Source organism: Camelus ferus, chromosome 3, assembly GCF_009834535.1.
Source record: "Camelus ferus isolate YT-003-E chromosome 3, BCGSAC_Cfer_1.0, whole genome shotgun sequence".
In the NCBI taxonomy this organism is placed as follows: domain Eukaryota; kingdom Metazoa; phylum Chordata; class Mammalia; order Artiodactyla; family Camelidae; genus Camelus; species Camelus ferus.
In genome coordinates this window covers 21,729,090-21,746,342 of record NC_045698.1, presented here as the reverse complement: position 1 = coordinate 21,746,342, position 17,253 = coordinate 21,729,090, and the positions used below count along the sequence as shown (strand labels likewise).

The 17,253-nt window shown below is 37.8% G+C and overlaps 1 protein-coding gene across 1 annotated transcript; it reads right to left on the bottom strand.

Annotated features, from left to right (window-relative positions):
• Positions 1-3,233: 3,233 nt before the first annotated feature.
• Positions 3,234-11,346, bottom strand: LOC102505724 (60S ribosomal protein L18-like). Its single transcript, XM_032467597.1, has 2 exons — positions 11,335-11,346; positions 3,234-3,791 (listed from the first exon to the last, which is right to left on the bottom strand). Exon 2 carries the CDS (start codon positions 3,781-3,783, stop codon positions 3,259-3,261), a length of 525 nt encoding a protein of 174 aa, XP_032323488.1. The 5' UTR covers positions 3,784-3,791; positions 11,335-11,346; the 3' UTR covers positions 3,234-3,258.
• Positions 11,347-17,253: the final 5,907 nt, after the last annotated feature.

Below are 17,253 nucleotides of genomic sequence, written 5' to 3'. Positions count from 1 at the left end.
TGATTTTTGAACATCTGAGCATGTAGAGAAAGCACGTTTCTTCTGTGGCAGAGATACCTATTTTACAGTTCCTAGTATTTACTATCAGCACGTCAGTAAACTTCTGTAAATCATTATCTGGGGTGAGAATTAATTTTAAGAAAAGTAGCCATTGGCAACGTTCACATAAATGTGTGAGAAAAACATTCCAAATGGAGATTTTATAGTTACTGAAGGAAAAGCTCTTCTGTTACATTAGAGCTGCCAAAAGAATTCAGAATTCGAAAGATCCAAATGACAGCAAAGCAGATTGAAGCTGCTCTTCCCTCTACATTCTCCTTTCTTTATGCATTCAGGGCTCTGCTTCAAGAAAACTTATATGCAAGGGGTGCAGAACAGATCCAATTATACAGAGCTCCAGCTAATGTCTGACGCTTTAAGTACTTTTCAGAATTTCTGTAGACGCTATATAGCCGTCTCTCAATTTCTCAGAGTAATGAGGAAAGTCTTGGAATACATTACCCCAAAATCCATAGAATGAAGTAATTAGTATTCATTACCAATTTTATTTCAATGGCTAATTGCACTTCACACTCATGTATTGATACAGAAAAAACTGGACAGTCGAGTAGCATCTACTATCATTTATTGTATGGACATGGAAAGAACGGTCGAAGGGAGTTTTTGCTGCTCTAAGAGACTGCACAATTTTGCTTGTAGTTTGATAGAGTGCTGTGGTCCATTCAAAACCGGGCCTGACACCAGAGAGTGGAATGCGGGGAGAGGAGGTTCTTGAGAGGTAGATAGATGCCCATCAAGTTTGAAGGTGGCCATGGGAGGAGGTAGTGGTGGTTATTTGTATGTGTATGTATGCATTGTGACGTTACCATGGGTCTAAAGGGGCATGAGCCAAAGTTCCAGAAACTTTGGTTGAGTGTCTGCTGAGGATAATGAACTGGGAAAATCTGTTTGAGGGGCATGCTTCTAGATTTCCTACTCTGAGTCTTAGGAGACAGAAGACTCCACTAACCTTTGCTCGAAAACGCCAGAGGGTGTCCATAAAATTAACTCTTATTTCATTCTTGCCTCCCTTGCATTACCACATAAACAGAATGAGAAAAAAGGAATACAGCTGATATTTTCACTCATGGAAAATGTCTGGAGCCCTCTTATAAGCCAGGCACTGTAGTAGGAGCTTTTGCTTGTATATTAGGGCCTAAGTAAGAAATAGAAAGCACACTAAAAATGAAAATTTGGGAAGGAAATAATCATAGGACAATTTAAAAATGTGTGGGTATTGTATAGAAAAACCATAAGGACTTGTGAGAGTACAAGTAGAATTAGAATGGCTTCATGACTCTCAGACCTGAGGGGCAGACAGAACTCAGAGAGAGAGAAGATTGACTGTCAGGTGCCAGCTCAATAGAGGGATACAGTCAGTGGGCAGTAAGCCTTTAGAAGAAGAACTTTCCCCCACCCCAGCTCTCCTTCCTCCATCACATCTCTTGCTGGGGCTTTCTATTGGCTGAACTCAATCAGAAACCAGAAGAGAAGGAGGCTCCTTGGTGCAGTCCTGTATGGGTCACCGTTTTGGTAGATCAGGGTGCAGAAGGGGAGTCAAAAAGAAAGAGAATATACTGAGAATGCTGAGAATGCATGCTTTCTCTCATTTCATTACTCAAACAGCCCAGGGTGGGTAGTATGTAGCAGGATTTTTAGTTACAAACAACAGAAACCAACTTTAGCTGGCTTAGGAAAGAACAGATATTGAGAGCCTTCTGGAATCCCTGGGGTCCCTGGAAAACCTGCTTCCACTGCTCCTTCCCCTTGAGTTATATCATAAACCTCACTGCTGCTACTCCAGCAACTGCTGAAGCTGCCTTCACAGCCAGAGAGTCTTCCTCATGGACCGTTTTCCTTGTTTCAGGCTACTGATTCAGAACTGAGGTGTATGCCTGCCACTGGTAGAATCTGGGGCTCTTATCTGAGCTTTCCTTCAAAAGATGGTGCAAGAGTGAGTATGTGGCATTATTAGGTGTCTTTAGAAGGGCAGTGGCTCTCACAAGTATTTTTATGTGAGGAATTCTCCAAATTTAGGAATGAGTTTCTAGTAATGGGTGGCTGAAGAGCATGTCAGATACCTACTACATGTAGGTTTCATTAGCTCCATTTTGCAGATGAAGATCTGAGGTTCAGAGAGGCTAAAAAACTCATCAAATCAACAGCTTTAGTGGAGAATCAAAGCTCAAATGCAGGTTTTTGCTGTTTCTACTATGTCAAAATTTCTCTCTAGTCTCTCAAATAATTTAATCTGAGTTTTCACTTTAGTGAATTTTTTCTTTTTAAGACAGCAGTGGATTTTTTTTTGAAAGTGCAAATGATTCTAAAGTTAACTTGGATAAAGAAATGTATGAAAAAAACATCAAAAAAGAAAGAGAAAAGGAATAGTAAGAGGAGATATGCTTTCTGAGTATTAAAATATAATAGATGCTGTAGTAATTGAAACAGCGTTGTATAGGTATAGGGCTATATGGATAACACAATAGAAGTTCTAGAAATAAATCCAAACAAGCATAATACTTGTTTGTGGTAAAAGTGGAATTTTAATGCAGTTGAAGAAAAAGATAAATTTGTTGGGAAAACCTGCTGACCCTTTGATTTAAAAAGTTACACCTTACACGAACTGAATTCCAAAGGCATTAAGTGTTCTGGTTGGGTTCAAAACTGGATTAATTTTTCTGGAGAGTTATTTGGCATTATATACCAAAATTCTTTAAAATACCCTTTAATCAAAAAATTCCACTTCTAGCAATTTTTTTTATCATGAAATAGTTCAGTAAACACATAAGTCACACAGGGATGAGCATTACAGTGTTAATTTTAATAGAAAAAAATTAGGAAAATAACTACTAAATATTCATAAAATGAGGATGCTAAATAATTCACGTACATTTATAAAATGGAATACTATTTAGCCATGAGAAGGCAGATATCTATCTGTTGAAACCAGAAGAGGTCCATGATATATTTTTAGTTCAAAAAATTAGGGTATAAAATACTATGAACAACATATTTAATATTTGTAAGAAAAAAATTGTATTTAGAAAAAACTAGGAAGATTATGCTCTAAAGTGTAAACAGTGATTTTATCTGACTTGTAGCATCTTGAATGACCTTTATTTTTCCTTAGTCTATTTCTACATTTTTTTTTTTAAAGCATCCAAAATCTTTTTAATAAGGCAGGATCTGGGGTTAGTTTTTGTAGCCACGGCTGGCGCGTCACCCTCTGGTGCCCCAGAACTTCCAGCCCTGGAGCGTACATAGGGTTTGGTGTGGCTGTGCGGGGTTCCTGGGGCCTTTACGAAACGCCAGCACAGCTCTCGGACCAGAGAGCAGGACAGTGTTGTAGTCCTCGGACGAGTACAGGGTCAGCTGGTCGAAGGTGAGGCTCTTGCCCCCGGCCTTGAGGATGCAGCTCCGGGCACAGCTGCTCACTTGCAGGGCACACACCTTCAGCGTGGGCACCTCCTGGACACGCACATCATCGGTTGTGGTCCCCACAATCACAGCGGTTTTGCCTTCCTGACCAGGAAGCTTCATCTTCCGGATCATCCCAGAAAGGGACAGAGGTGGCCGGTTGGTGCGACTCATGAACAGCCTCTTCAGCACAACTTGATTGAAGGTGGAGTTGGTTCGTCTGGCCAGAAACCTGTACAGCTTGACCAACAGCCTTAGGTAGATGTCCTGGATCTTGGGCTCCTTGCTCTGAACCTTTCGGTCCTTGTGGTGGATGTCAGCTCCCATGATGGTGCCTCCTCCTCAGCCAGGTCCGGAAAGAAGGAGCCATTTCTACATTTTGTAATTATCTTATGATAAACACCAATAAGCATAATAAAAAACTTAAAAATCTATTTCTCTTTTGAAAAAATGAAGTAAAAGATATAAATTATCAATAAACAGTATATAAAGACTAGTTTTCATGTTCTCATTTTACGTGATTTTCCTTGTATAATTGTGTGTGTGTGTGCGTGCGTGTGTGAAAGAGGATAATAAAAAGCTAGAAAGAGGCAAGGAAGAGAGATAAATAGAGAAGATAGAGTGTTTTGTTCTAGTTTGCAATCTTCCGAGGATGTGGAGGGAGAGAACTCTAACCTGCACCTAAATCCTACTCTTTACCCAGAGCTGGTCCCAATCCTGTTTACAACTCTACAGTCATCTGGTCTAGAGGACTACTGCTCTTACGTATCTTCTCCCAAGCCCTCTCTCCTACAGCAGTGCTGATATGCAAGGGAGACAACCAGAGAGGCCTGCAAAGTAGGCAGAGGGGCACGAGAAGTCAGAGACTAGATAGCCTTCTCTTGATCACTGGATTTTATTTAATTGAATTATAGTCGATTTACAATGGATTAATTTCTGTTGTACAGCATACTGATTCAAATACATATATATATATATATGTGTGTGTGTGTATATATATATATATATATTCCTTTTCATATTCTTTCCCATTATTGGCCATTACAAGGTATTGAAAACAGTACCCTGTGCTATATAGTAGGACCTTGTTGTTTATCTGTGTTATATATAGTAGTTAGTATCTGCCAATCCCAAACTCCCAATTTACCCCTCCCTACTCTCTTTCTCCGCTAGTAATCATAACTTTGTTTTCTATGTCTGTGAGTATGTCTCTATTTTGTAAATAAGTTTATTTATGTCTTTTTTTTTTAAGATTTCATATAAGTGATATCATGTGGTATTTTTCTTTCTCTTTCTGGCTTACTTCACTTAGAATGATGATCTCCAGGTCCATCCATGTTGCTGCAAATGGAATTATTTTATTCTTTTTTTATGGCTAAGTAGCATTCCCTTGTATATACCACGACTTTTTTATCCAGTCATCTGTTGATGGACATTTAGGTTGCTTCCATGTGTTGGCTATTGTATATAGTGCTGCTATGAACATTGAGGTGCGTATATTCAAATTAGAGTGTTGCTCGATGTATGCTCAGGAGTGGGATTGCTGGATCATAGGGTTAAATCTGTTTTCAGTTTTTTATGGAATCTCCATACTGTTTTCCATAATGGCTGCACCAAACTACAGTTCCACCAATGGTGTAGGAAAGTTTCCTTTTCTTCACACCCTCTCCAGCATTTATTGTTTGTGGACATTTTAATGATAGCCATTCAAACCTCACTGTAGTTTTGATTTGCATCTCTCTGATTATTAGTGATATTGAGCATTTTTTCATGTGCCTATTGGCCATTTGCATGTCTTCATAGGAGAAATGTTTGTTTCCTGCACAATTTTGGGATTGGGTTGTTTATTTTTTTGTTATTGGGTTGTATGAGCTGTTCGTACATTCTGGAAATTAAGGCCTTGTCAGTCTCATCTTTTGCAAGTATTTTCTCCCATTCTATAAGCTGTCTTTTTGTTTTGTTTATAGTTTCTTTTGCTGTGCAAAAGCTTATGTCTAATTAGGTCCCATTTTTTTATTTTTGTTTTTATTTCTATTGCCTCGGTAAACTGCCCTAGGAGAACATTGCTGCGATTTATATCAGAGAATGTTTGCCTGTGTTTTCTTCTAGGAGGTTTATGGTGTCTTGTCTTATGTTTAAGTCTTTAAGCTATTTTGATCACTGGGTATTGAACTGCTTTACTCAGAGAATGTGTTCATTTTTGAATAGATCAGGAGAACAGTTTTGGTGTTAAAGATACAAGAAAATGAGGCATTGAGGAAAGACAGTTGGAAGGGTTAAGGGGTGGATTAGGATGGGTCAATGCCTGGGACTTTGAAGGCTCTCATCCTTATGCTTCAAGCATCATTCTCACCTTTAATAGCCAAATAGTGATTCCAGCTTCCATGCTGTGCGCTGATAGGGATTCTGAATATCCCGATATATTCAGACCTGGTCAGGGTGTCCGCACCTGAGTGAGAGAGATCGTACTTCTCCTTCATGGGTCCTTGCCGCATTCTGGCTTCCACTAACTGTCACTGTTGGCTCCTGAGGCTCTGTTTGCTTTCCTACGCTATCACCCCACACTGGACACCACCTCTCTTTTCCTGCCTCAGGTATCACCAATGTAATCCTGCTATGGGCAGCAGGCTTTTACTATAGTTTTAGACCCTTAAGATGTTTTCCTAAATGCTAGAGCCCTCTGTCCTGGAGATTAATTACATGTTTGCAGTAGGAATTGGTTAAATGTCTTTCTTATTCTCTCCATTGCATAATACTGGATTAGGTCAAGACTGGGGAAGGGTCAAGGTATTGTTGGAATCTTTATTCTATCATGAGATCTTTCTTTGTTCTCAGAGGCCACTCTCTGGGCTAGGTTAATTTTGATACCAAATGGACCTTTACTTGGGATGTAGTAGGGAGCCAACAGGACCTCAAAGAAAGGATAGAGTTGAACACAATGAAAAAAGGAGAAGCTAGTCAAAACTTCCTCCTGGAGCTCTGGACTTAGAATGAGTAACAGTGATCTACTCTAACCTGCTCTTAATCAGATGAGGAAACTCAGGCCCCAAGAATTAAGGCGACTTGCCCAAAGCCATTTGATTAATCAACATAGATCTGAGACTGGAATTCAGGCCTTCTAGCCATCAACCTCGTGATGTTTCCATTAGCATGTGCAGTTGAACCTTGAACAACATAGGTTTGAATTACATGGGTCCACTTATACGCAGATTTCTTTTCAGTGGTAAACACTGCAGTACTACATGATCCACTGTTAGTTGAATCCGTAAACGCTGAACAGCAGATGCGAAGGAACTGGGGATACGGAGGGCTGACTGTAAGTTATACATGGGTTTTTGATTGCAAAGAGGGTCAGTGCCCCTAACCCTCAAGTTGTTCAAGGGTAAATTGTACTTTAGTTCTTCTAGGAGATATTAGACTATCTAATACATCATTAATTAATAAAAATAGTGTGGAGCAGAAATGCATATTAGTATAGCAAGATGATTAACAATCTCAAGGGTTTGAGATTACCTCTTTTGGGGAGTTTTGCTACCTTTTATTTTCTCTAGTTCACAAAATTTAGTAGCTTTCTTGTTTTTTAAAACAGAATATTGTATTTAAGGAAGTGCTTTTCAACATGAGAAGATTCTGAGAAGATTCTAATACTAATAGACAATAGAGTTCATTTTCCAAGTGGTTGAATAACAATCTGTCAGGGGCAAAATAATAGGGACCTGATGATATTAATGCTTACTTTTCTTGAGCAAGTATTTTCACGTTATATATATCTCCTCTTCTCTCACTGTTGGCAAAGATCAAAGGACCAATAATACTCAAGAGATGACTTCAAAAGGCAAGTGAGCATTTTTGACCAAGTTTTATCTCTTTGCATATAGGCAACTACACAGCAAGAACCACAGCAAAGGGATTCACCAAGTGAGAGGAAAGAACATTTGAAGCAGGAGAGAAATAATTTCCTAGCAAGAAGGGCTATGTGATGATGGTTCAGCTGGTGATCTGTTATGCCTGTTAAGAGGCCAAAGAGAACTGTAGATCTCTGAGGTCCATGGGGGCAAAGGCAAGGGAATAAGATGAAGGGAACACTAGAATAAATGAAGTGCCTTAACAGCTGAAAAAGGCTGATGGATGTGCTCTGCGCCTCAGAAGACACAGCTCCCAGCAGGAGAATAAAGAGTGCAGCAGAGCAGAGCCTGCTAGAACCACACAGTTAGGGAACTGATCCTCTCATAACCTCCCATTTCAGGAGTTTATAATGTGCTATAAAAACCCCCTGTCTCTAGACTGAAACTTGGCACAACCACACTTAACTGCATTTTACTGCCATTGTTCAAATCCCCAATTTGCTGTTACTTTCACTTAAATAAGGCTGGGTCTGTTTTCAGCTTTGCAGGTGCCAAGATGTTGCATAAAAATTTTCCGTAGAGAATGGATTTGATTTTTAGAATACAGAAACTGGATTTCAATTCTTAAATTGAAATGCTGGACTAGGCACCAAGGACATTTTGATTAAATCATGCCTATGTTCAGGCTATTAATTCCAACTCAAATGGTTTCTGTAGATACAGAAAAGCACTTGAAAAGCAGAGATATTGTCTCCAATGGGTGAAGGTCATCCAATAGCTAACTCTCCTTAGCCTTCATAACAAAATCCTGGGAAGCTTTTACTTTTCACACATATTGGCAGTTCCATTTACTATCAGTCAAGAGGAAATAAAATATTTTATTTTATAAAAGAGTCTACTGATACTTTTAAAAATAGATCCAATTTTAGACATAGTACTTACATGTGTATTTCAAATGTTGCAGCCAACAGTCATGAGTCTTCTTACACCTTTACCTGACACAGTTTTATTTCAGTGGTTGATTACCGTTCATGACCTATCCATTCTATACTTACTGACTAGAATTCCAGTTAAATCAAATGACCAAGCATGGTCAAATTCAGAGTCAGAAATAAAACCCAGGTCATTATATCTCTACTTCATTCTCTATAATCAGAATCAATTATAATGAATGAATGATCATTATTTCTTCACTAATTTCCAAGTAACAGTCTTTTCCTAGGTACATAGGGTATTCTACAAAGTATAGAAAAAACAGACTACCATCATAAAGCATAATAAATTGAAGTAAAGGAAAAATGCACAACTATTTAGAGACCCAAAAGCCTAATTAAGCAATTTACAATATTTTATATTTACTCACATCTGTTCTTGAAGAAAGGGTCACTTAAAAAACCCCGCTGTGCTAGCTAATTATTTTCGACGTGAATTGCTATTTGCTCTTGACTCTATTGGTGTATTTATTTTCAAGGTAGAGGCCCAGCTTCAAACTGATATTTTCAATTCAAAGGTCACAATAATCTCCTCCTGTTTTTTGAAGAACTAGTGGACTAGATATGCTCTTCTAAGGGAGAAAAATTTTTACACAGTGGGTGAACAAAACCTTATACTTTTCCAAGTTTAAGCTACACATTGTATTTTTCTTTCTGTTGTCACTAGGGCTATTAATGTGAATGATTAAAAAGCCCCCTTACCTTTAACTATACTTTATTATTTTAACAACTCAAAATTGAGAATTCTGGAAATAGACTAAGAACAAAAGAAGGGTCTCACTTGTGCATGGATTCGTTGTAAGCATTTTGTTTCTGTTTTTAGGGTTGAACTCTTCTACTTTGATTTTCTGAATTATGGGATGCTGCATTGCTTTTTCCTTGGAACCCTTTTTGGGTTCTTTTTGTACATTTTGAGCTATGTAAGTCAGTTGGTGAAGTGATTAGGGTGTATCTGGTCTGCAGTTGTTTCTGTTCATTTTTCTGAAGTATTTTGAATAATAAAGTTCTAATTGGGATCTGTTTGTTTATAGTGCTTGGAACTTGGAACATTTAAATGGTCATGTTATCTAGCCTGGGCGATGGCTTCCTGGAGGAACGCTTTGAGTTGAGCCTTTAAAAATCAGTATGAGCTGCCAAATGCGTGTTTTTTTGCACATCAATTCCAGGCAGAAGGAACTGTGGAGGAAAGATTCCGAGATAAGAAAATATAGTGTATTCACAAAATTTAGTGCATCTGGAATGTAGGGTACATATATATATGTGGAGGGAAGGGGGATTGTGCAGAGGAGAAAGGTAGGAGGTGAAGTCTGGCAGGTGAGTAGGCTCCGGATGTATAATGGCTTTGCCAAGGGGATGAGAAAGGAAGAAAATCTCTACAAGATTTTAGACAGGTAACCAATTGCATATGGTTAGACCAACTACTTAACATGCTGCCTGGAAACCCTTTGAGATCTTTAGAATTCATTAATATACCACCTAGCGGGCTGCTCTCCAGGCTTCATAAACGGACAGTCTTTCAACCAAATGGAGCAATTTCCTGAGTTTCCCAGTGGCAAGGCTCATCTTTTCTAGGCACAGTAAATTGCTTTGGACCTTTCCTCACCTTCTTCCCTTCTATGCATTTTACAATGCCTGATTCTTTTCCAGATATTCCCATGAACTATTGTATTAATGGGTAAATCTAGATTACAATTTTCCCTCCTTGTCACATATTTGCATTTGAGCCTGATTCCTCAGAAATGGCTTTCCTGGAGGGGATTTCAGGCCCCCTGCCGGACGTGAAGAGATGCGAGCTTTCAGCTCAACTCAAACTAGGCCATGTAAGTGATTGTCTATGCTGACTTCAAAGATGTTTGGTTTTGATGCTTAATCTGGTCTGCCTATGAGAGGCTCACCATTATACCTTCTAAAACTAAACTGAGTGTGTGAGAGTGTGTGTGTGTGTGTGTGTGTGTGTATTTGGATTCAGCATAATGGTGTATGTATGGTTTTTTTTTTTTTTTTTTCAGTTTGTGCTTTCAAGAATCGACTAAGAAAGTTCTGTTATTTGATCCTGCTGATGTTCCCTTTCAGACAGCTGCCACCAGCACTGCTTGGCCACTTCCTTTTTATTTCCTATTCCCTTTTAACTGTCTAGCTTACTTTGATATGATTTCGTCTCTCTCTGTAATGGCAATGAGAGAGGATGTTTTTTCCCAAGGCCATGGCATGATATGCCTTTTAATTCATTTTAGGCTTATTACCTTGCAAATGTAAAAATGAATTAGGGCTCTGTTTGCCCTGGCCAAGCATGTTTTAGACATGTTGGAAGGTGAAAGTGTGTATTAGACCACTTGAATGCTTGACAGCCCCTTTCTGTGATAGAATTGGTCATTAGAGGTTTGGTTCCTGGGCCTGCCACTTTCTGCCTTGTGACTTTGGATAACCCATATAATCTGTCTGCTCACCGCCTCCTCCTTTATAAAGGAGTAAAAAAGAATACAATTTTACCTTCCTGAACACCCAGGGATGCAGTGAGCTTTCAGATCAGGTGGGAAAGTTGCTTTGAATGCCATGAATTCCATGCAAGAATGCTTGTAAAATGGCTTAATACAAAAATGTTAAATACAGAACATATTTTGCTTTAGAAAACAATGTATGTTTTTTAGAAATAATATTTTCATTGCACAATTGCAGTTAAAAATTTTTTTTTACTGTGACTTTTGGATCTTATTTTAACACATGATTTAACAATATGCTGTGCTTTTGACAGCATTATAACCTTTCCCTAGAAATCTGTAGGGCTGTGCTGTTAATTTGAATTCACTAGGGAGTGAATCTGGCCCCTAGTGAATATTGCCACCCCTGGAACCTGATGTCTTATTAACAATACACACAATAAAAGTCACAGATAATGCTAAGTGTTGTGGAGCAACTCTTTCCAGTAGAGTATAGTGCCTATTTTGCAATGCATTTTACTTTCTTCGTCTTTCCCTCTTGGTTGCACTCAGCTGCTGGCTGACCTATTGGTAATTCCAAGATAGGGTATGTTACTCTATAACTTTAGGGAAAGAAAAGCTTTGCAATTACTACAGAGACCACACATTTATATTAAGTAATACACATAATTAAGTACCCTTATATTCATACTTGTAATTCTTTGTTACTATACATTTCCAGTTCTTCCCAAGTGGAATGGTTGCATTTTGCCACTATTTCTTTCAAAGGAGAGGGAGCATATGGTCAGCTCCCTAGATTTGAAAATTCAGACCATATATACCCACTAATGAAATGATTTTGAAATTATGGGAATTGCTTCTTTCTCTCTAAAGACTAAAACTGTGATTCCCAACTCCAGTTTCATCACCCTCCAGGGTAGCTCCAATCATCCCAAAAGTGGCATGAAAATTTTAAGACAAAATTAATTTTCACTAATTTTAAATTAAAAACAAATGCATGCCAAAGTGTGTTGTTAAAAAGGGTTATCGTGATATCCAATAGATGCCATTTTTAACCTGAAAGTATTCTTGTTGTGAACTATCCGAGAAATATATGAGCCATATTTAGGGTGGCTCCATGGAAAAGAGCAGAATTCCATTATTCTAGAGAAACTTTTTTCTCCAGATTTTCTAATTAAAACTTGAAATAATTTCAGGACAATGTGAAGGAGGCAAAATTATAGTTTAAGGTTGACCCTTAGGTAAACCTTCATGCTAGCATGAAAAGTGTTTTGTTTCATAGTCCTTACACTTTATGTTTTTTGTCCATCAGTATATTTAGAGTTGCTATAGAATCCTTACCTCATGTCATTCTACCAGCTGTCTATTCGAAAATACTCAGAAGAAACATTCCCTTACTTCATTGCATCCTTACTATGCTTTTAAAATAATTATTGTGTCAATTAATTGGCCTTCAGTAGCAAGAACATTCTTTAGTAAGCATAGTAGTCTGGTCATCGACATTTTTCAATTATTTCTTCTCTTTTGATCCCACTGCTAAAGTTCAGCATAATTTCTTTTGAGCCCAAAGGCATGTTATTTCCTGCGCTGTGCCTCATCTTAAATGGGAGTTCTCTGCCTCATGTTAAATGGGAGCTTTTTTTTCCTTTACTTAAAATATCTTTAGGATCATTTCAAGGTAATTTTTTATATTTATAGTCCACACAAATCTTCTATTTACTGCCCTGTTTATTTGAAATCAAATGGTAAACAATTACTTTCTTTGACTCATGTATGATTTCTTCAGCAGTGAGGAAAACAGTAAGATTTAGATTCCACAATTGCTTAAAGTCATGTTAAGAGCAAATGATGGTGCTTTGATCAGTGGGGTCAGGCTTTGTCAGTATGAGTCTTAGCCATTTGGTAAGATCTGAAAAAATACAAGTAAATAAGATCATTATTCTACTGGACTTCAGCCTACAAGATGCTAACTGAGACACTGATGGATTAAACCCTGATGGATCTTCTAGCAGTACCTAACATTTCTATGCTGTATGTTTATAAAATGTGAAAATACATGTCATCATAAGGAGTAAAGAATGTGATGGGAAAAAAATGGACAGGGGACCTGAGTAGTCATTTTTTAAAAGATGACATACAGATTGCCAACAGGCACTTGAAAAGATGCTCAACCTCACTAATCATTAGGGAAATCAAATCAAAACCACAGTGAGATATCACCTCACACCAATTAGAGTGGCTATTATTAAAAAAAAACAAACCCCACCAAATAACAAATGTTGGGAAGGATATGGAGAAAAGGGAACCCTTGTGCTCTGTTGGCTGAAAGGCAAATTGCTGCAGCTACTATGGGAAATGATATTGGTATGGAGATTCCTCAAAAAATTAAACTTAGAACTACTATATGATCCAGCAATTCTACTCCTGGATTTTTATTCAAAGAAAACAAAAACACTAATTAGAAAATATATATCCACCCCTATGTTCCTTGCAGCATTATTTGCAGTAGCCAAGATATGGGAGTGACTTAAGTGCCCATCAGTAGAGGAATGGACAAAGAAGATGTGTGTATGTGTGTGTGTGACAATTTGTGACAACACGGTTGGACCTGGAGGGTGTTATGCTTAGTAAAATAAGTAAGACAAAGACAAATACCATATGAGTTCACTCATGTGGAATCTAAAGAAACAAAACAAATGAACAACATAACTAAATGGAAAGAAAGCCATAGAAACAGGGAAAAACACAAGTGGTTGCCAGAAGGGAGGGGGATGCGGGGGAGAGAAATAGGTGAGGGAGATTAAGAGGTACAAACTTTCAGTTACAAAATGAAGGAGTTACGAGTATGAAATGTACAGTGTGCAGAATAGAGTCAACAATTATGCATCTCTTTGTATGGTGACAGATGATAACGAGATTTATCACAATGATCATTTTGAAATGTATAGAAATACTGAATCACCATGTTGCATACCAGAAACTAACATAGTTTTGTAGGTCAATTATATTTCAAAAACAAACAAACGAACAAACAAACTCATAGAAAAAGAGATCAGATCTGTGGTTACCAAAGGTGGGAGTCGGGTGAGGGAGAATTGTATAAAGGTAGTCAAAAGGTACAAGTTTCCAGTTATAAGATAAATAAGTGGTAGGGAGGTAAGGTACAACATGATAAATACAATTAATACTACTGTGTGTTATATGTGAAAGTTGTTAAGAGAGTAAATCCTGAGGGTTCTCATCACAAGGAAAATACATATTTTTTCTTTTTTTAACTTTATTTATTTATGAATTTATTTTATACTATCATATTTTTAAATTGAAGTATAGGTGATGTACAATATTATATGTTACAGGTATACAATACAGTGATTCACAATTTTTAAAGGTTATACTCCATGTATAGTTGTTATAGAATATTGGCTATATTCCCCATGTTGTACAATACATCCTTGCAGCTTATTTTGTACCTGATAGTTTGTACCTCTTAATCCTCCACCTCCATCTCGCCCCTCCCCCTTCCCTCTTCCCACTGGTAACCACTAGTTCCTGCCCTACATCTGTGAGTCTGTTTCTTTTCTATTATATTCACTAGTTTGTTGGGAAAATGCATACTTTTTCTATTTAATTTTATATCTGTATGAGATGATGGGTGTTCACTAAACTTATGTGGCAATCATTGCATGATGCGTGCTAGTCAAAGCATTATGCTGTACACATTAAACTTATACAGGGCTGTGTGTCAGTTATATCTCAGTAAAACTGGAAGAAAAAGAAGAATGAGATAGGAAAGGATAAATATTCTTTGTATATACTGAAATTTTCTCATCCCAATTTTGTTATTATTATCAGGATTACTTGATATAAATATCCAGATATAATTGAAATTTAATTTAGTACCGTGAAGAGATATAACAGATATTTCTGTTCTACAAAAAGGATTCATTGTATATGAAATGTGGATGATGATTTGACTCCCTTTGTAGTTTAGATTTTTAAAAGCAATGGATGTTGAAAAGGAAGGCAAATGACGTGTGTGGCAGAGACACCTAGCTGAACAGTCTGTGGGCCTGATCCGGTGTAGAGACAATGTTGGGACAGTGACTGCTCCGCCAGCAACTGCATTTCTCAGCTTCTTTCCCCTTGTGGGCAGGGCTGTATGACTAGTTCTCACTGATGGAATATACAGATAAGTGGATTCCAGACCAGTGTGATTAAAATACTGGTGGATTTGGGCCATAGTTTCTTTCACCATCCTTCAGCTGAATGAAGAGAACTCCCAGGACCAAGAAGAGGGCAGAGCCTGAAGGAAGATTGAAGCAGCATGGGCCCTGAGTGACCATGTGGATGGCTGACCAACCTAGAACACCTTGGCAGATTCTGTTGCGAAAAGTAAACTTTTATTGTGTTAAGCCATAGAGAAACTGGGACTTACCTATTACAGCAACTTGCATTTACCTTGATAAATATAGTATGAAAAATACCATATTCTAGTTATGGGAAACTCAGCACAAACCATGTGCAGAATATCAACAGCAGTAGGAATCAAGTTGAATACAAGCTTCATGTATCTCTTTTAATATTAGAAAATGATGCCCTTCTTTCTAATTTCACTGATCATCTTTCTGACTGGTAGTATTATCTGAAAGGTTTCAATGAACCTGCTGAAAAGCTAAGACTTTTGAAGGACAGTTTACTTTAAAGGATTATAGTGCAATGGGTTATCCAAGTGTGTTTATTTATATAATATATCCAGAACCACAACATGGTTCAAATGCGCAGCATGTAAATGTTTGCCTGTGGCCATATATTAGCATTAATGATTTGGAAACAGTACAGCACAATGCATTACAATATTCTTATCATGAGTAATTAAGATTGTTCACATGTCATAAAAACTAGGAGTGACAGTGCACTAGACATTGATACTTGATGGAGAAAAGGATTTAATATGCTCCAGCATTCTGAAGTTCACCATCCTCTACCATGTGGACATTTCTCTTTCTCTCTCTTCTCTTTACTTCTCTTGTATAATTCCATGGATACTTGACAAGACTGCAGATTCCAAAATGTTCCAACTGAAATGTGACATGATAGTAAAAATTAAGAATCCTAATTCTTATTTTATTTAACTGCTCAGTTCTGAAAGCTTTGGGAGGTTTAGAATATATTTTTACTTTAAATACTACATCAGGAAAATTTTAATGTTGATCACAGATGGGACTATCATATTTATAACTCAATTGTAATTCAGTCATTACTTTGGGGACAGAAAGTCCTCCAGGGACAGTCACACATTTACATGATATATCCAGTGTTCAGCTCTGTGTTTGTAACTCTGTTTCAACCAAGAGATGTGTAAAATCACAAATGACTGGTCAACTCCCTCTTGGATGCAACTGAGAAAACTTATGAATTCCATTTTCCACTTATTAAAATTTAATGCTCTAATATTAATAGAGGCTGTGAACTAGGTTCTTGCTAAGATTTTTAGATGAGAATTTGAAATGGGGCCAGACTTGGCTGGTACCCAGCAATATTCTGACATTGAATCTTCTGTCCTCTTTTTATCTCTGTTCTGCCTGCTTTTCCCTCTCAAACTTCACCGTACTTTTCCCCCCTCTATATCCCTCTTACATCCTCTCTTGGTGACCAGTCTTTACTTTGTTGGGGATTCTGTTTTCTGTGGTCTCAGAAGAAGACAGTTTATACTCTAGGTCATAGCTTCCTGCTCCACTCGCATGCCTCTATCACAAATTCTTGCCTGGATTACTTCAATAGTCCTTTTACCTGGTCTTCCTAAATGCAATCTTCCTTCTTTTTAATTGGTTTTCAGATTGCATCCAGAATGATGTTCTAGAAATGCAGATCTGTTTAAGGTTATCCTTGCTTGTAAGCTTTCAGTGTCTTTCCATTTCTCTCAGGATAAAGTCCAACTAAGATGAACCAGTTTTATATGTTAGTTTTGTTACACAGTTAATTCACATTATTTGTGGTAGTTATGTTCTGTAAGGCTGCTGTGAACACTGAGTTAGGGAATACTGAACCATTGCTCCTAGGGCCAGTACAGGGTGAGGTTCCTGTGAGCCTCCAGTCACATTTTCATCAACAGATCAATGCATAACCTTGTTTTGTGTATATTTCTGTTTAAAGACATCTTAATATGTATTATTGATTCATTAACACTGAACTCCTGGCCAGTGGCATTATACCTCATGCCTAAATGAAGCTTACTTATCTACCACATTTTCTCTATAGGGTGCATCACAGCCTTCTGGCACTAGACACTAGTTAACATTTCCGCACTATTCTGAGGGCCATTTTAAACTAGTGAAATCACTGATAAGAGGTACAAAATTTGAAAAACATGGCACTAAATAGACTGGGAAAGGGACACGTTATAGCATGAGAGCCGAAATGAAAAGACACAGTGTCATCTTCTTTGACCTCAGCTGGAAGAGGGCTCACGTTGGGTGACTCAGAATTTTCACTGCTCTACACATGTCTGTGAATGACTACAAA